Below are 19,395 nucleotides of genomic sequence, written 5' to 3' on the forward strand. Positions count from 1 at the left end.
AATAATAATAATAATAATAATAATAATAATAATAATAATAATAATAATAATCCCGCTCCTCTGAACGATCGAAGCAGCTTACGTTAAAACAAACCAGTAAAATACAACATCAATACAATATCATAACATTATGACCCTACCCAACAGACCCCCATTGCTCAGTGTGGCTGCTGAAAGTGAAGGTACTTTTGCAGAGTCAGGTCAGGAGACAATGCATAGTTACACATTCATAACTACTCCTGCGATGCTCCCACTTCCATTTTTAAAACTGTTTCTAGAGCCATTATTAAAGAGATGCTATGAGTTTTTTAATTGATTTGAGCTACAAGTATTTTATTTTTGTGCATTGTCGTAATGGATCAAGAGGTGATAAATAAATGCTTTAAACAAATCAATGTTCCCCCAATAGAGACATTTTTGTATGCAAATTTACCTAACGGTTCCCACGTGCAAAGAAATGCACCATGAAATTGAGAGAGGAGATGACAGAAGGATAGCAGCATGCTATGACAGTTGCATGACTCCAGGAATACAAAACAAAGATTGGCTCATACTAGGATGTGAAATAAACCAATTTTGTGTCCATCCCTTGTTAAGACCTACCTTTTGTACAGGGGATGGAGAAGCGGAATTAAAATCCAGCGCTAAGTAATCAACATTAAACTTCTTTGGCCATTGGAACAATGCTCCGTTATATGGAGATGTTGCCTGCGGGTGCTCCTGTCAATGGTAATAACAATAATAAACAAACAAACAAACAGGCACCAGTTGTATTAGAAGAGAATTAGACCATCATTATAGGGATACAGTCTAAAAACATGAACAAGAAGGAAATAAATAAATCCATACTTTTGACCCCTGAAATCTGCCTTGAAGTTGACATATAGTTGAGTATATATGGTAAATCGTTTGATTTGGGGTACTTTTGGTGGCCAAAAAAAATAGTTTCAAAACATTGGTAAACATTGTTTTGGCCCCTAGATGGTGCAGAAGGCCTCCAAACATGGTAGAAATGTCCTCCACGGTCCATAGAGTCTACCATTGAGGCATTATGGAGGGGGGAAATTGGGGGAGAAATAGTTTTTTGTGGGGTTTTTTGGGCTTTGTGGCCATGTTCTAGAAGAGTTTATTCCTGACGTTTGGCTGGCATCTGTGCCAGAGCATTCTCTGAAGATGCCAGTCACAGATGCCAGCGAAACGTCAGGAATAAACTCTTCAAGAATATGGTCACAAAGCCCGAAAAACCCACATAAATCTATGAATTCCAGACGTGAAAGCCTTCAACTTCACATGAGGGAAAATAACTTTACTTCTGGGTGGATCTGGCTCCCACAAAAACAGCCCTTGGGGTCTATACTTTACCCAACCCTGGTCTATGGATGGACTTGCAGAATCTCTCCAGCGTTACAGACAGGATGGCTGTTTTCCCTAGAGATGCCTAGGATCAAACCTTGCGCCCTCTTGAACATAAAGCACCTGCTCCAGCACTGTGTTACGGTCTTTGTTTCCGCTCATGTTTTGCTTGTTCCTAAGGCATTCCAAAGAGATCTTGCCTATAAAATGGGATGGAAATGTGGGAGATTCTCTCTTCGCACTCATCAAACTGGCATGGATCTCTCTCTGCCTGCTCTTTGTCATCCCTTGGAGAAGTGCCACCAACGCTTGTGTGAACAACGGAGATGTGTCCAACTGAAAAAAGGGCCTCTCCTTATCTCCGTGTCAATCCAGCCCAGTATTTTTCCGCTGGGTTTCGACAGCAGGGCAAAGGGAAGCCCCCTCCGCATGTTTCTCTTAAAAAGGGGCCTTCTCCTGGTGCTTTTCCGTTCACGGGATTTGTCAAAGGAGAGCTGTATCAAAAATGATTACCATTTGAATGTAAGTTTCTTCCTCTTCGCCGGAAACTGAACTGGCAAATACTTTCGCTGAATAAATGCAGTCTCTTTCTGGAGAGATAAAGCTTGTTCGATTGCTGGTTTTGCAGAGGGAGACACAAATACACACACACAAAGGGGGGAAAAGAAGAAGAAAAACAAAAGAGCAGTCAAAGAAGAGCCTTCCCAGATGCTCTGAAACCAAGCCAAAACCTGACACAGCCTGCAAAGGGAATAAACGTATTCAACGCCCAGGGTTACGTTAGCTACAAAATAGGTTACAATCTCATCCATGTCATCTTGGGAGATTATTCAGTGCTGCGGCTGGACATGGCCGCCTATCGAAATGGCCAGACAAGGCGTTTGGAGGAAGCGACAGACCTCAAAGACTTGTCAAGAAAGGCACCAAATTGGGAAGGCAACATTTATTGAACCCTATGAACCCAGCCAGCTAGCAACATTATGGAGATGGGAACCATTCCATCGACTATTGTATCTGCCTCCAAAGTCATCCCACCCTCCTTTGAACACCCCACAAAGATATGTATTTGCACTTGGGAGATGTCTGCTACTCAGCCGTTTGTTATTTTTTTGCAAAAGGAAAAAAATATCACTGCCAATTCAAGGACAGATCCATTTGCGTCATGCTTTTCAAACCCCCTCCAAGATACTAGACAAAATGTAGTTAATTCTTACACTAACTCTTCCCTTGTTGTGTGCCTTCAAGTCGTTTCCGACGTATGGCAACCCTAAGGCAAACCTATGATGGGGTTTTCATGGCAAGATTTGTTCAGAGGAGATTTGCATTTGCCTTCCCCTGAGGCTGAGTGTGTGTGCTTTGCCCAAGGTCTTAGATGGCACCCTAAATCTGGTTTTGGCCCCCCCCGATTCTTTATTTGATTTGGTCCAGCATGCAAACCCATTCAGGAAATGTGCAAGCTGGAAATTTGGGAGTGGTTTATAGTTTGTCCTTTTCAAATTGCGGTAGCCCTGCCAAAGGTGTCAGTGCTTGAAAATGTGCCGTGAGACGTCTCGCATCTACTTACTAAGGCACGGTCCACGTCCTGGTTAAGGCAGCGTGTTCTCGGATGGTGGATAGGTTTCGCAGGTCCAGATTAGGCGGTCGGACTGGGAATTGTAAAAAGAGGGAGAAGGGACTTTATCGTTACAGATCTCCCGGGAAAGTGACAACTGAAACTGGAAACTTCAGATTTGGCTTGTTTATGGTTTAAGACAAACTTGGGACCTGGGCAGCCTATGGGTAACCCTTTAGAGCTGAAGGATCCCATGTAGCCCTTTTTCTTCCCCAGCTTCTGTCAGATTACCAAGTAATCCCATTTTCAGATGAAAAATGATTCTGAATTCCAGTCAATGTGTTCACACATATTTAGCCATGTTTAAATATTTGAAGGGATGCCATATCAAGGATGGAGCCAGCTTGTTTTCTGCTGCTCCAGAGACTAGGACCCGGAGCAACGGATGCAAACTACAGGAAAAGAGATTCCAGCTCAACGTTAGGAAGAATTGGTAATGGTAAGACCTGTTGGACAGTAGAAGACACTGTTGCCTTGGAGGGTGGTGGAGTCTCCCTCTTTGATTGTGTATTTGATTCCTGTTTCATTGTGTATTCCTGTATGGCTGCATGGTTGAAATGGATGGCCCTTGGGGTCTCTTCCAATTCTAGGATCCTGCAGTTCTATGATTCACACTGTCTTAACCCAGAATTGGAAATAAAAATGTGGATTGCCCAAACTGCCCACAAACTGTGTGATAGGGCATATGTCCTGCAAGCCATCTGCTTCTTGCTCATACTTTTAGAAGATGCGTCCCCAATATTATTATTATTAATATTATTATTATTATTATTATTGCAAATTGATTGTTTTTAAATCTTACAAATGGAACTAGATGGTTCTGCATTATAAGGAACACCTGAACGACAAGGAAAAAGGCTCCTGGCCACTCTCCCTATGGCCTCCGCATCTCCACGGACTGCTCAAATTGTAGAATGAATGCTTACATTTTCGGCGAGGCTTGAGATCCCGGTTCACCGGAGGTGGTTCCAGATCTGTGGGAAGCTCAGGCAACGGGCTTGAGAGCTTTTCAGTGCTAACTGCAGAGAGAGCAAATGCTGTTGGCGCTGGACTCATGGGAATGTAGCCGTCTGGTGTGCAGTCCGAGCCTGGGACGGGTGAGGAGGCACTGGGGTGCATGGGCACATAGCTGTCCTCGGAAGTGTTGGAAGTGCTGGAATAGAGTGGGCTAAACCGACATGGCTGCAGAAAGGAGAAAGAAAAGGACATGGGAGTGCAGTCAGTAGGAGGCTCTACATCCAAACCCAGGAAAAGATTATGGATATTCACCTTCCCTAGGAAGCAATAGATCCCTCCCACCTTTCTTTGCTTTTTCCTGGACTCTCAAAAGATCCGCCTTCCAACTGGTTTTGAATCCAATATAAATCTTTAGGACAGGGAGTGGGGCCAAATCTGACCCTACTGAGGTCTGAATCTGGGCCCCTTTCCTTCAAAACATCATTTTCTGTTCTCCTAGCTTTTGCATGGTTTTATTTTCCTTTTTACTCTATAAAAGGTTGAAACTCAGCATCGAAGGCTTAGTTACTGGCTGGAAGAGCCTGAAGTTAAATTATGCTGGTATTTTGCATGCTGTGGAATATTTCACAGTTTGATCAATTGTAGTCTAGTGCTTCTTAAGCTATCTGATGTCAGGGATCACCATTTTAAGCAGCACTGCTGTAGTCTTCAAGTAAAGTTACATAGAGTTGGACGCACTTACATGTCGTTTTTGAGTGATGCCATAGTGCATCCTAATTCTGGTGTCTGGTGTGAGGATTTCACTATCCTATATTATTTGCTATCCTATATTATTATTAAGGGAATGAGCCAGGGTATGATCATTCTATGCCTGTAGACGAGGAGCTGGATGTGAGTAGTTCTATAACGGTGTGCCTCAAACTACTCACCCCTAGTTCCAAACTTTGTTGACTACAATTCTATGCAGTGGTTAGGAAAGTCTGCCACCTACTGACTGAAGATGGTACTGTAGGCTTCAATCTCAGACACTTTTACATTGATTGCAATTAATTTATATATTCTAAAAATTAATTAATGGCACTGTGAATGCCCTAGAGCAGTGGTTCTCAACCTTCCTAATGCCACGACCCTTTAATACAGTTCCTCATGTTGTGGTGACCCCCCAACCATAAAATTATTTATATAACACATATAAAAATATGTGTTTTCCAATGGTCTTAGGCAACCCCTGCGAAAGGGTCGTTTGACTCCTCAAAGGGGTTGTGACCCAAAGGTTAAGAACCGTTGCCCTAGAGTCTTTTTATGCAGGATAACTGTGATTGCCTGGCTGGGGGATTCTGGGAGATGGAATCCAAAAATGTGTTTCTACCCATTTCTGTCTGTGCATAAGAGGTAAATACAAAGCTAAACCAAGCCATTTCTCAACAACTCTGGAATCAAAGAACATGCTCCAGGGGCAAGGAAAAAAAACAACAACCACACACAATTACACTATGAACTATGAGAGTCATCATTGCTGCAGCATACATGTGCACTGAATCTGGCCTGCTGCAGCCTTTGGTCAAAGAGGTCTAGCAAAGTATTATATATATAAGCCCTGCTTGTCCTAAGTAAAAGCATAATGAGTTTATACATACTGAGCAACAATTCAAAAAGAGAGAAGAAAAATAATTACTGTTATTGTTGGAGCCAGGAAACCATTTATTTCCTATTTTCTCTTGGCCTGCTGATTAATGCTTGCTAATTTCTTCTAATGTTCCCTGCTAAAGCTCAACTAAATGCTGTGTGTGTGTGTGTTTAAAAAGACAAAAGAGTACTTACCAAATTCAAGCTAAGCCTCTTATCCCTGCTTCTTAAGGAATTTTCATCCATGTCAACTGCAAAATAAAACTTTGGAATACAGTCAACTCATAATGATCCAAGAAACTGTTAAATAAAATGGCAGTAGGTCCTCTAGGAGGATAAAATCTCTAGCCTAGAGTGTGGCAAGTTTAATTCTAGGCTGCATCAATAGGAACATTATGTCCAGATCAAGGGAAGTAGTAGTGCAACTCTATTCTATATTGGTCAGACCTCACCTGGAATACTGTCTCCAGTTCTACACAACACAATTCAAGTTGGATATTAACAAGATGGAACACGTTCAGACAAGAATGTCAAAGATGATAAAAGGTCCAGAAACCAACTCTTACAAGTAACAATGTAAGGAGCTGGGTCTATTTAGCTTGGAGTACAGAAGATTGAGAAGTGACATGATAGCTGTCTCTAAATACATGATGGACACCCTGTAGTAGATGACGGTTGTTTTCTTCTGTTCCAGAGGCTAGAACATAAACCAATGGATTCAAGAAAAGAGAAATACTGGGGCCAGGAATATGTTTATTACTGCTCAAAATCTTACCTCTCCAATTCTTCATGGAGTCCAAGCCAGACATGGAAATCCTTCTTGGCACCATGACCCTTTGGCTGCTATGGATCCCAGCATGTCCATTTTGAAGGCCCCCAATGGGCTGCTCCTCGGCCCTTCTGTCAGAGAAGTGTGTTGGCTTAGGAGGCCTCGGTGGCGGCGTATTGGCCAGAACGTCGAGTTCAGTAATACCAAGAGAAAGAGCGTTCTGGCTTTTATCAACCAGGAAGGTTGGAGTTAAGGGTGGTCCTGACAATGGAGAGGAAGAGGAGAAATCGCTGGAAGGAGGCCCACTTGAGTCTGGATGCCGGGGAAGCACCCCTTGACCTATTGGCTGGATGATCTCCTGCAATGGGCCACCAGAGTTTTGTAGAAATAGTGAGGGCTGGGAAGCCACAAAGTCAACAAACACATCATCTGATGAGTTCTGCTCAAGGGATCGGTCAGAATTGGACCAGCTGTGGCATCTGGAAGGGAGACAGAGAAAACCAGAGCTGTTTTTAGGGAGCGGTGAGTCATTCTACTCAGAACTTGGAAAAGTTGGGTCTTTGCATTACAACTCTGGGGAATTTGGGAAGTTGCAGTCCAAAAATATAATGTTCCCAAGCTCTGATTGTTCTAAACAAGGAAGGCTTACCCAACATTTAACAAGAGCGAACTATCTGAATATTCACATTCAAATACTGACATGTTATTGTCAGCAAGCATAGGATCAACAACAAATATCCACTTTTCCATGGGCAGTTGCATTATTTCAGCTTCTTCTGATCCCCAAATTACAAGATGGGTGGAAGGATTCCCAGATGGTCACTTCTGCTTTGAGGAGGGAAGAGTTTATTTTGGGCACTAGGGGTAAACACCCCGATCATTTCATCCTTGGATGCACAGATGATAATAATAATAATGCTTGTCTTTTCCCTACTGTGGTCTAATTACTCTGTCCTGACTGTTGGGATCCCTATTATTCAACCTGGGATTGAGTAACAACAAAATTATTTCCTTCCCTTTGAGCACCAAAATGGAGAAATGCAAACCCTGGAGATTAGGAGGAAAGTGATTTCATATTTGGGGGCTGGCATGTATTTGCAATGAGAGGATTTGAGGAGTTCTTAAAGGGCTGGGGGCTGATATGGAGGGCACTGCAGGCTCAATTGCACAATTGGGTTGCACAATCCCCCACTCACCCTTTGCATCCAGAAACTTCTTGACCCGTGTCAGAGCATTTTAAACAACAGGTCAAGATCCTGCATCAGAGTTTACATCAATGATGCAGCTACAACTCTGATATGGTATACAATAGCAGTAGCATTTACATGTCTATACCGCTTCATAGTGAACTCTGCACTCTCTAAGCCAGTGGTTCTCAATTTTCCTAATGCCACAACCTTTTAATACAGTTCCTCAAATTGTGGTGACCCCCTGGATAGAGAAGGAGTGTCTCGGTTCCTAAGACCATCGGAACTATAACCCACAGGTTGACAACCACTGATCTAAGTGGTTTACAATTTGTAAGCCAAGTGCTCCCAACAAGCTGGATACTCATTTTACTGATCTACGAAAAGATGGAAGGCTGAGTCAACCTTGGAGCCCGCTGGGATCAAACTCACAACGTTGTGGCTGCAGGACCGGCATTAAACCACTGTGAATTGTTACACTGTTAGTGAATTGTGACGAGGTGTACTGGCGCATTCCATGCAGCATTCCATTGCACATGGCACATAATCTTAACTAAGTCGCTGATAGAGAATACTGGCCTTTGTTCTTAATTTTAGTTTACAAAAGCACACCCTTTTGCGTGGCAAGGGAGTTTCCCCCAGTTACGCAGAAACCATTATATATCATCTCTGGGTGACCTTATTCCACTTGCAGACTGATCAGCACTTAATCACCTGAGTTCGAATGTTAGTGGGCATGAGGCTACCTGACATGGCTGAGTTTTCCGGTCTCACAGTTGGATAAGAAGAGATAGTCAGGAAGGAAGACAGATCCTGACTCGCTTGCCGTCTCCTCGGCGGCAGAAGTGTCTGCGGCGGCTTGGTCGGTCGAAGAGGAGGTATCTGCAGTCCTCAAGGCGTGCGCCGAAGAGGCTGGTGAGGGCTGTGGCGAGGAGGTGGTGTGGGAAAGGCTGTCACCCGAATCTGCATCAAAACAACAGTGAAAGCTCATTTTGTGGGTGCGAACTCTCGGCCCTGATCTTGCAAAGGCCTGGTTCCTTTCAAGGCATGGATTCTGTAATGTTTGCTGCCTGTCTGTCTGCTGGGACAAGGATGAAAGATGAGGTCAGCCTTGGAAGGAAACCTCACCATCCTGGCCAAACTGGGTTGGAAACAATCGGTCCGCATGTGTTTGTGTGCACCTTGTTGTTTTCTTTATGGTCAGCCTTTAAAAAAGAGGTCAGAAACACTCTCAGCTGACTCAATTTTATTTGAAATCTGGCTGCACTTTCATCTCAACTTGTGGATCTTTGCTGAAGACGACTGGCAAACTATACCAACTTCCTACATATTCTTGGGAAGGGCCTCTAGACTAAGCTTTTGGCATTTGATATTACTGGTGATGAATGAGATGGCGTGCATGGATTAACCTCAAATTCCCAAATCATTCTCTTATGTTACCTGAACAACTACATGAACAGACATTAAAGACCGTGTTTAAGGGACTCAAAGCCAAGGGTAAATGATAATAAGGCTATAAATGTATAAGGACTCATTTTTCCTCCCACACACACATATATATGGATGTGCCACATAGGTCTGCTCTGCACTGCAGAAATCATGCAGTTTGACGTCGCTTTAACTGCCAATGAGCAATGCGCAAATCTGGGATTTGTAGTTTTCTGAGATATTTTGCCTTCTCTGTCATTGCTCTGGTGCCACAACAAACTACAAATTCCAGGGATGGAACCACTGCAGTTAAAGCAGTGCCAAACTGCATTATTCTAGCAGTGCGGATTAGACCATAGATATCCATCTTCATCTTCTCAGCATTTCCTATCATTCTTAACGTTTCCATTACTCTAACATTAGTCTTTTAAAGATTGGTCCCCAATGGCGATGCTGATACTGAACCGCCATAGCTTTTAATCCGTGACACAGAAAGATTAATTTTAAAAGGCATACATTTGAAAGTTGCATTTTTTATTATTGTTATTACGGACAGACATGCGGTGTTTATACGAAGCCGAAACTCTGCTTCCTTAACCTATAAACAATATCTGGGGAAAGAGGCCAAGATACTATCTAAACTTCTGCAGCGACGTTTCCAAGAAGCAAAGTGTTTATAGTGTGAGAAGCCATTGCAGGCTAAAAAATGTACAGCCAAACAGTTTTCCCACAGGTGTTTGGTAAGGAAAAACTCAGACATGCTCTTAAACAAAATAGCCTCTCCCATCCGCTACCCTTCCTTCAATAAAAGGACTTTAAATGCTAAATAAAGTAAAAATTGGGGTGCAATGGGGGGCAGAAAGACACATGGAATTGATATGGTAGGGAAAACATTTCATACAGAATGTTAAATTCAATAGGGTCTTAGGCTGCAGAAATAATGCAGTTTGACACCACTTTAACTGCCAGGCTCAGTGCTACGAAAACCTGGGATTTGTAGTTTGATTTGGCAGCAGAGTCCTCAGACACAAAACTACAATTCCCATATAATAATAATAATAATAATAATAATAATAATAATAATTTATATTCCGCTTAATCACTTGGAATCCAAGCGGATCACAACAATAATGCCATAGCATTGAGCCGTGGCCATTAAAGTGGTGCCAAACTGGATTATTTCTGCAATGCAGATGCTAAACATCTCACAAACACCCTACTGTTTAATAAAATTTGCAATTCATTGGTTTTGTGGAAGGGTCTTAATGGGTATGTACTGTATATGTGGTTTTTTTAGATCCTTGTTATGTTTTTAATGTGCCTTTATGCTATTTTCAATTAGTGGTGTTTTAATACGACAGTTTACTGGATTGCTTTTTTGAATAAGCAGTCATTTTTTCAGCATTGGAAGCAAACTCAGATCATGCTGCTCTCCTATGGCCAGAAGATGGCAGCCTTGTAGATTCACTGCCAATTTTCTGATTTTAAAATAAAGTTATGTATATATATATATATATATATATATATATATATATATATGGTGAGGATGCAAAAAGACTGTGCACCAAGGCTTACACAGAGAATTCAGTAACACAAAGAACAAGTAAACGCTCTTAGTTTTCAATAGATTTTGCTGTCTTTCACTTTTCTCTCCTTATACCTTGTGCTGCAGAATCAATTTTGTTCAGCGCCAAAGTCAGTGCGATCAACTAACGCATGTCCGTTGAAATCCATGTCTCCAAAGTGTCACTTGGTTTTGTTCGTGGAGACCATGAGGATGATTTTTCATGGGCAAACCTACTCGATTCATACCATAATAAAGCAAAGTTATCATACTGGTTTCCATTAAGCAAAGACTTTAACTTAAATGTCAAATTTTCAAAGACAGCAGGACACCAAACCCGGTTAAGTCATGCTCTTTAGGACAGATTGTCTATAAGTCTCCAGTTCTTGGTATATTATTGTTGTTCCATTTGTTGTAACCTTTTAGGTTGGGTCCTCTAAAGACATATGGCTTTGTCCGAACCAATGTGTTCCCCCATTGCCCGCCCCCAAGTGTGTATAAATGAAAGGGCACACACACATTTATTGATATCAACAAGACATCAATGTTTGCCCTGAACATTGCTGCACGTTTCACAAAAGCCTCTTGAAATCCTGCTAGCAAATGAGCCATGATGAACCAATTTGGAATGCAAGCTGCTATTTCAGATCCTGAGTCCAGCCGATGCACTGAAATGACCTCTGCTGCTTATTGCTGCCGTTTCCAAAAGGACAACACAACAACACTCAGTGACCCACAAAAAAGGAGAGGGGTGTGGCATGGCATGCTCTGAAACTCATGCTTAACCTAACATTGACCTTATCACACTTATCCTAGAATTGACTTAGAAGACTGGCATTTCGGAGGTGAATGTGGAAGAACAGAGTCACCTGTACTGTGGAATCAACCTCGAGATCAGTTTTCCCCAGCCTGCCGCCCTCCTGATGTGTTGGACTACAACTCCCATCATCCTCCCAGCCTCAAGGGAAGGCAATGGCAAACTTCCTCTGAACAAATCATGCCAAGAAAACCCCATGATAGGTTGGCCTTAGGGTTGCCATAAGTTTGGAAATGACTTGAAGGCACACAAAAACCGCCATCTATCTTCAATGTGAAGTCAAAGGCTTTCATGGATGGCATCCATTGTTTTTGTGGGTTTTTCAGACTATGGGGTCATGTTCTAGAAGAGTTTATTCCTGATGTTTCGCCAGCATCTGTGGCTGGCCTCATCAGAGCTGGCATCTTCAACATCTTCACATGCCAGCCACAGATGCTGGCGAAACATCAGGAATAAACTCTTCTAGAAGATGGCCACACGGTCCAAAAAACCCACAAAAACCTATAATCTGTCTTCACTTGTGCAACCTCCACACCAGTGGGATGCTGAGACTTGAATCCTAGAGAAGTCTCATTAACTTAACACAATTTACCATCTGCAAAGGGATCCTGTAACACCTTTCAGACCAACTGTGCAAAAGAGGTTGTAGCACAAGAATTCGTAGACTTGCTCCACTTCCTCAGATGCATGGAGTGAAGAGTTTAGATGTTTCTACACTCCTTTCTCTGCAAAAGTTTGGATGGCAACTTTTGCATTCAAGCTCCACTGAAGGTCTCTTCTTCCTGCGAAACTGGGCTGGTGGCTGCTTTCCTCCCTTGTGTCTGAATCCAGATTGTGCTTGAGTCCCTCCAGAGATTTGGATTTACAGCCAGCCCAGTTTCAACCAAGTGTCACTGGAGTTTATCATCTATGCATCGCAAGGGCCATTAGAAACTCTACCACTGTTTGTGAGGGCTCTAGGACAATAGCAGCAGATGGAGGAAATCCATCTAATACCCCTTGGCGCTCCCCAAATGGGCCATGATCTAGGAACCACAGATCTTTTGCTGCCTGAAGGGGAAGGACAAGATGGCTCTGTCCTTCTTCCATTTCACAATTGGCAATTTCGCCAAAGAAAACAGACTGTGTGGCTCACAAAGCTCTTCCTCCAACAGAAGGGAATGGATCTAACCTAGGCATTTGTCACCAAGATGCACCCAGTGTTCCATCAAGGGGTGATAACATCAGTAAAACTCATTCCAGTTCCGGGATATAACACAAACTAAAATGGACACCATGCTGAATTTGCAGCAAGATTCTTCTCTGCGCCCCCACAAACTAGACCATGAACCAATGGATTCAAATCACAAGAAAAGAGATCCTGTCTAAACATTAGGAAGAACATGTCTAAAGTCAGCCTTCGGTCTCCACGGAGTCTTTATCCATGGATTCAAGTATCCATGGTTTGAAAATGCTCCAAAATATATATACGTTCCAAAAATGCAAACTTTGATTTGGCCATTTTATATAAGGGGCATCATTTTACTACACTGTTGCATATACTGGGACTTGAGCATCCACCGATTTTGGTATCCACAGGGGGTCCTGGAACCAAACTCCAGTGGATACCAAGGGCTCACTGTACTCTGACTGCCTTGGATGATGGTGGACTCTTCTGTTTTGGAGACCTTTAAACAGAGGTTGCATGACTATCTTCCAGGAGTGCTTTAGTTGCATGTTCCTGCAAGGCAGGAGGTTGGACAAAATGACCCTTGCTTCCCCTTCCAACACCATGATTCTATACAAATGATGAACAGTCCAAATGTGTGTGGGATACTTCTGCAAGGCATTGCACCATGGCTCCACAGTGGAGAGTCCTGAGTCCCGCTTTGTTCACACATCCTCCTACAGACAATCCACACGATCCGCACAACAGGGCTGGGAAATGGATTAGGAAGGGGGATGGAAAAGGAGAACAGCAGCAGAAATGTGCTCTCCAAAGCTCAGAAGTGACAAGCCCTAATTCTTCCTGGCACTCTCTCCATCCCATTAGCAATTCCACTCTGCAGCAGCAGCAGCAGCCCTGCTCTGTGGAGAAGAGGAATCGAGATGCGTCCCTTTGGGCTGCACTCACATTTAAAGCCCGGCTCGAAGGACAGACGTCGGGTGTTCTCCTGCACATTTTCTTGAAAGCCTGGTAATAGAATTGATGCCCATTAAAGGCTCTGCCACAACAGCTGCAGATAATAAATTATGCATGTCCATTTTATATGGGGGGTGGGGGTGGGAAAGAAAGGAGCGCCATGTTTCTCTCCCTTCCCCCTCCACTTTGTTAAGGAGAATCGACAGAAAGAGAACTCGCCCAAGCTCATGTATGTCGGATCATATAGAAACAGTGCAATGAAATAAAACGCTCCTGGCTATGTTTTATCTGCTGTGTCGGTTTGGCCAAGAAGGGTCAGAACTTCATCGGTCCAAGCCAGCATGTCAGCAGGTTTGCTGATCATGGTTGCAATGATCTCACCCCCAAGATTAAAATTAGATATTTAAAATAATGAACAATATTTCATTTAAATTGTATTTTTGGTTTTTCGGTTTTTTAAATGTCGGTTATATTGTCTCTTTTTAAAATACGAGGGCATGGACCATCCTAACTTCAGTATCCGATGATAAATGGTGACACTTCAGGATCTTGACCAGTTCCTTCATAGCCGCCCTTCCAAGTCCTAGCCTTCTTCCAATTTCTTGACTGCAGTCTCTGTTGTGAGTAATGATTGAGCCAAGGCATAGGAAGTCTTGCATTATTTCAATGGTTTCATCGTCTGCTTTAAAGTTAAGTCCATCATCCGTGGCCATTGTTTTTTGTTTTCTTAATGTTCAGCTGCAAACCTGGCTTTGTACTTTCTGGCTCAACAGAGTACTGTACACCAAATTATAAATCCCACAAGTCCTTAGGTCAGTTGTGGACTATACTTTCAATGACAGCGGGGTGGCAAATCCTCTCTTTGTATTAAACTGGAGCTATCCAAGCTATCCAAGGTGCTGAAGGATGGATTTTTTTGAACCTGGACTGGATTCATTGCTTCACTGTCTTTACAATGGAGCCAGGGCAGTTAAAGTGGCATCTGACAGCCATAACTGCTCAGTACAGGGAGAAAATGGGAGAAGGAGAGAGAAACTGGGACATTCTAAAAGCAGCTGGAAAAGTGGGATGACAGAGGATTAATTGGGGCTGCCTTTGCCAAATCAAGACATTTGGAGAGTATACTGTATGCTCTCATTCACCATTATATACTTGGGCCTGCTACTTATGGAGGGCATTTTCCCAAAGATATATTAAGCCTCAGCTATGGCCACAGATTATATCAGGCATTCCAGCAAATCATCCACTCAGTCAAGAAATACATTGAGGTAAGTGGATTTGACATTTGGACATGTCCTCCGAGTCTAAAAGCAAATTAAAGCAATGTCTCGATTTGGTACGATCCGACGATGACATGAGGATGCTGGCATCTGGAGTCATTTCTTTTCTTTTCTTTCTTAAGACGCTGAGCCGTTTCTCGTAACCAGTCAAGGGACTGGCTAGATGATTCATTCCCAGACATTCTTTTAGTGCACTGCAAAAACCGAAAGGCCATGGGGCTCCTCGCATCTGCATTTTTAACTGGAAATCTCGCCTCTGTAAAACCAGATGCCTTTTCGGAGTTTGGTCGCTTCTCCAAAATGTTAGGAAGATCTGGGGGGTGTTTATAAAGTCATTTCATTGCAAAATTTTCTCAATCTTGTTCCAGAAACAGGGGTTCAGACCACATTATGTGATACCTAAGGAGTTTTAGACACCACCACTCCCCAAATATTGGCATTTTGGAAGAAATGGGCTATTGCATTCACCTACATCCCTTCCAAATCCTGAGGTTCAGTGGAAGAGAAGACATGAGTGGGGTGAGACTCAGTGGGCAGAGAAAAGAAAGGCCTCAAGGTTGTTGTTGTTGTTGTTATTATTATTATTATTATTATTATTATTATTATTAATGTGTACTCTTTTAAAATTTTCTTTGAAAACATCACATCTTAACAAATTTTCACTTTAATCACATGAAACTATGTAAAGGGTTAGGAGGGTTTGGGATGCAATGGCAGCAAACGATTACTGTATTTTAAGTACCTTTCTAGTGTTAGCCGCTTCGATCTTCTGGAGAAACAGGATAAAATTAAATTTATTATTATTATTATTATTATTATTATTATTATTATTTAGGCTGTGCCTATGATACTGTAATTTAAAAGTATATTTAATTTTGCTAGTTGTTTATGTTGCAACGGATTGCCATTACATTCAGTGATATCCGGGAATTACAGTTTATGAGTAATGTGAAGTCGAAGGCTTTCACGGCCAGCATCCATAGTTTTTGGTGGGTTTTTCAGGATATGTGGCCATAATCTTGAAGAGTTTATTCCTGATGTTTCGCCAACATCTGTGGCTGGCATCTTCGGAGACAAATAAGTAAATTCTCTGAAGATGCCAATCACAGATGCTGGCAAAACATGAGGAATAAACTCTTCTAGAACATGACCACATAGCCCAAAAAACCCACAAAAAACTAATTTATGAGTAATACCAGTACAAATGTTTTGTGTTGCATGAGAGGAGGTCAATGGAGGATGTGTCTGTGTGTGGCAGCATGAGTTACTACACCGGATGATGTCAACCCTAATGATGGCATTGTCCAGAAAATAAATTCTAAAACAGAAGTAATTCATCTTTCTTTTTTCTTAAAAGCAAGCAAACATATATGTTAGACAGGTGTTCTGGGGAATTTCATTGGTATCCAAATGTTCCTAAACAGTAACAGACATCTCCCAACCACACCGGAGCCAGATATTCACCATCAGCTACTTCCAGAGGAAGCTGCGCTGTCCTTTCATCCTTACCTGTCCCGTCTTCCAAATGTCCGAAGTTACAGATCTGGGTGATGTGGTGCACCCATACTTGCATCTCCTCCTCGGATTTGGCCACCAGGTAGAAAGTGCGGTACGTGGTCTTCACCACGAAGACAAAGTTGTTTTGGAATTCCTTCTTGACGAAGTTCAACCCCGAGTGTTTGACCACCTCACATTCGCTCAGGTCAATCACCCGGATGGGTTTCTTGGAATGGCTGTTTCGATAGTACTCCAGGACATCGGGGTTCCCGCTCATTCGGCCTTGGCGCAACACGAACCAACGCTTTCGCCAAGCCTGGGGAAGCAATGCAATGGGAGAAAGCATTACTGATGGGGACCAAAGGAAGTGGTCTTATACCAGGGGTGGACAAAGTCCAGCCTGCTGGCCACATGGCACTCCATGTGAGGACACCATGTTGGCTCTCCAATTTGCAAACAGAGTCCCTATTCCTGCAAACCTTTACCTGTCTGCACACCATGCTCCTATCCCATGCAAAGCACCTAGGACTGCAAACCAAAGATTATTTGCATGATAAAAACCTTCCCAGGATTAAAAAGGTCCTTATATCTGCAATAGTTTTGTCATCGTTCCCCCACCATACAACCATGTGCCAAGTTAAATCAAAAGCAACATGTTCCGTTGTTTGCATTCATCATAGACCTCTCCGACATGCACACAAACATAAGAAATCATCATGTCTTTCCCTTAAGGTATTGTTTCCAAGCTCTGTTCAAGATCTCTTGAGATCACCTTTCAGGATTTTCATGACGTATGAGAATGAAACAAAAGACAAAAATTGTCAGGTTTGGGATTCCTGCTAATCCCAGGCCTGTCCATGAAAGAGGTGATTAAATTCATAATGCACAGTAAGGCTGCACTGGCAAGAAACCGCCAAGACAGAAAGCAGTGATAACCTACACAAAATAGATTCTCTTTTGCAACCATTTTGTTTTAGGAAGATGTCCCATGAAATTGGCTGAGGAATAAACGGAATCTATGTGACACACACCATAGATTTGTGCTTTAAGTATTCACAAATTACTATATCTTCTGTCGGCTCTGCTGCTGCCCTATACATGACCCACAAGTATATTCTCTCTAGGTCCTCCAGTGCAATGCTATGGTCAACTTCCTATCTAATGTGAAGTCAAAGGCTTTCATAGATGGCATCCATTGTTTTTTGTGGGTTTTTTCAGGCTATGTGGCTGTGTTCTGGAAGAATTTATTCCTGATGTTTTGCCAGCATCTGTGGCTGGCATCTTCTGATGATATATACCCCACTCTCTTCCATGTCTGCATTCTCTGAAGATGCCAGCCACAGAAAAACCATCTTGTCTAGGATTAGATGTTGGAAATGTCATTTTTTTGGACTTCTGTTCCTGAATTCCCCAGGTTGCATAGTCACAAGCAGGAGGATGGGAAATGGAGTACAAAAGAGCCACTTCTCAGAGTTTTCCTGTTGCCTCCGGTAGCAAAATATCTTGGGCCAGCCCTACCTTATGTATACAGCAAGACTCATAATGTTAGGAGAACAGGAGGTATTCTTTAAAGGGGTCAAGAGAAGAAAGTGCATTGCCACTTTCTTCACACATGGTTCAAAATGTGAACAGCTTTGGATACCTGAGCAGATGCCCAGGTCTGAAACTCATGGCATGGAATTCATTTGGCCATGATTTCAAATTGAGCAAAGGTAAGAGAGGAACCCATTGAGGTCTACTCTAACCAGCCCCTTTCTTTCCAAAAGAAAGCAAAATCATCACCAAAGCAGCCCAGGTACCATTTTGAGCTTTCTTTAGCTGGCTGTGAAGAGCGGCCTCACATTTAATTTTTGAATTCCTGGAAATGAGTTTGTAATTGCTCAGGAGCTCTGATGCACATTTACGCTGATCTACTTCTCAAACCATTTGCTTTTATTGGCATGAGAGGCAGCCTTTCAAAGCATGACTGCGGACTGGGCTGAAAAGCAAACATTGATCTATATTAATTTGTATCCATCCTTCACAAAATCAACTAAGGGTAAGACAGACACACAGATGGTCAAATGCTTGGACTGCAAACTGACCGCTCACTGTTTGCTTATGGCTGCTACCACACTGCAAAATTAATGCAGTTTGACACCACTTTAACTCTCATGGCTCCATCCGTTGGGATACTGGGATCTGTAAATGCATTTGGAGTTAGCGTTTCTCAACATCGACAGCAGAAGGGAGAGAGGGGAGAGAAGAAGGAGCTGTCATCCCTAAAAATAATGCATCATTATGTAAGATACTGTATGAACCCTGGCTGAAAACACCCAAAAGCCTGGAAATTCCTCCAGGCTTTTTCATAGCATCTCCAAAGCTGCTCAGTTTCTCTCAGACAGGTGGTTGCAATGCACAACACGTCCTTCTGAAATAGAAACGGAGAGGCGTGAAACCGACTCGGCCACCGGCAAGAGCTCTGAGATTGACAATCTGTGGCTTCATCCTCTTGCTCAATGCTTCCAGATAATGCATACCAACTCTAAGAGTTTTGATGACGATGAAGAAGAAGATGAAGGATGCTTTGTGTAGTGTGTAAGCTCTGAAGGCATCAGGCTATAACACCAGAAGTCATGACAGCAAATATGACCAGATATCATCACCGCAACGGAGGACAAGGCACAGCAGAAATGAAGGGCCTTCAAGAAAAATGTAGGACATCACCAAAGAAAAGCTAAAACGACTCATATAAATACAGTCAGCCCTCCATAGTCACAGATTTTTTTTTTATCCACAGATTCCAGCATCCATGGCTTGGAAATATTTAAAAAATATATAAATTCCCAAAAGCGCACCTTGATTTTGCCATTTTATATAAGGGACACCATTCTATTATGCCATTGTATAAATATCAAATGAAAGTATTGCTTTCAGCTCACCTACTTGTGCATTTGTCTGTAAAATTAACACATTGTCCATATTCCTCAATGATGCACACACTTCTGTCTTTATAAAAAAAGGTCCACATCCCAAATATGGGGTAGATGGGTGTATTCTTGTTCTGTCTATATAAAAAGAAAAGGTTTCCAACCCTCAAATAAGGAATGTTCCTTATTCTAAGCAACGCTCGGCAATCCTAGTTGCTTGCAAAGCTGGCACTGCAAGCCTTGCAAGCTGAAATTCCCTCTTCTGCACAACTTT

The 19,395-nt window shown here is 42.5% G+C and overlaps 1 protein-coding gene across 1 annotated transcript in view; it reads right to left on the bottom strand.

Moving 5' to 3' along the window:
* GAB3 (GRB2 associated binding protein 3) overlaps positions 1-19,395 on the bottom strand; it is a 65,076-nt gene that overhangs the window by 1,376 nt on the left and 44,305 nt on the right. The window contains exons 2-9 of the mRNA XM_042479353.1: positions 16,225-16,528; positions 8,251-8,467; positions 6,324-6,796; positions 5,744-5,799; positions 3,892-4,147; positions 2,918-2,999; positions 1,867-1,969; positions 604-720 (exon numbers count right to left, since the gene is read on the bottom strand). Of these exons, the coding sequence (XP_042335287.1) occupies positions 604-720; positions 1,867-1,969; positions 2,918-2,999; positions 3,892-4,147; positions 5,744-5,799; positions 6,324-6,796; positions 8,251-8,467; positions 16,225-16,528 (1,608 nt within the window). The remainder of the gene's footprint in view (positions 1-603; positions 721-1,866; positions 1,970-2,917; positions 3,000-3,891; positions 4,148-5,743; positions 5,800-6,323; positions 6,797-8,250; positions 8,468-16,224; positions 16,529-19,395) is intronic.

The sequence above is a fragment of the Sceloporus undulatus genome, chromosome 7 (assembly GCF_019175285.1).
Source record: "Sceloporus undulatus isolate JIND9_A2432 ecotype Alabama chromosome 7, SceUnd_v1.1, whole genome shotgun sequence".
NCBI classification, from domain to species: Eukaryota; Metazoa; Chordata; class Lepidosauria; order Squamata; family Phrynosomatidae; genus Sceloporus; species Sceloporus undulatus.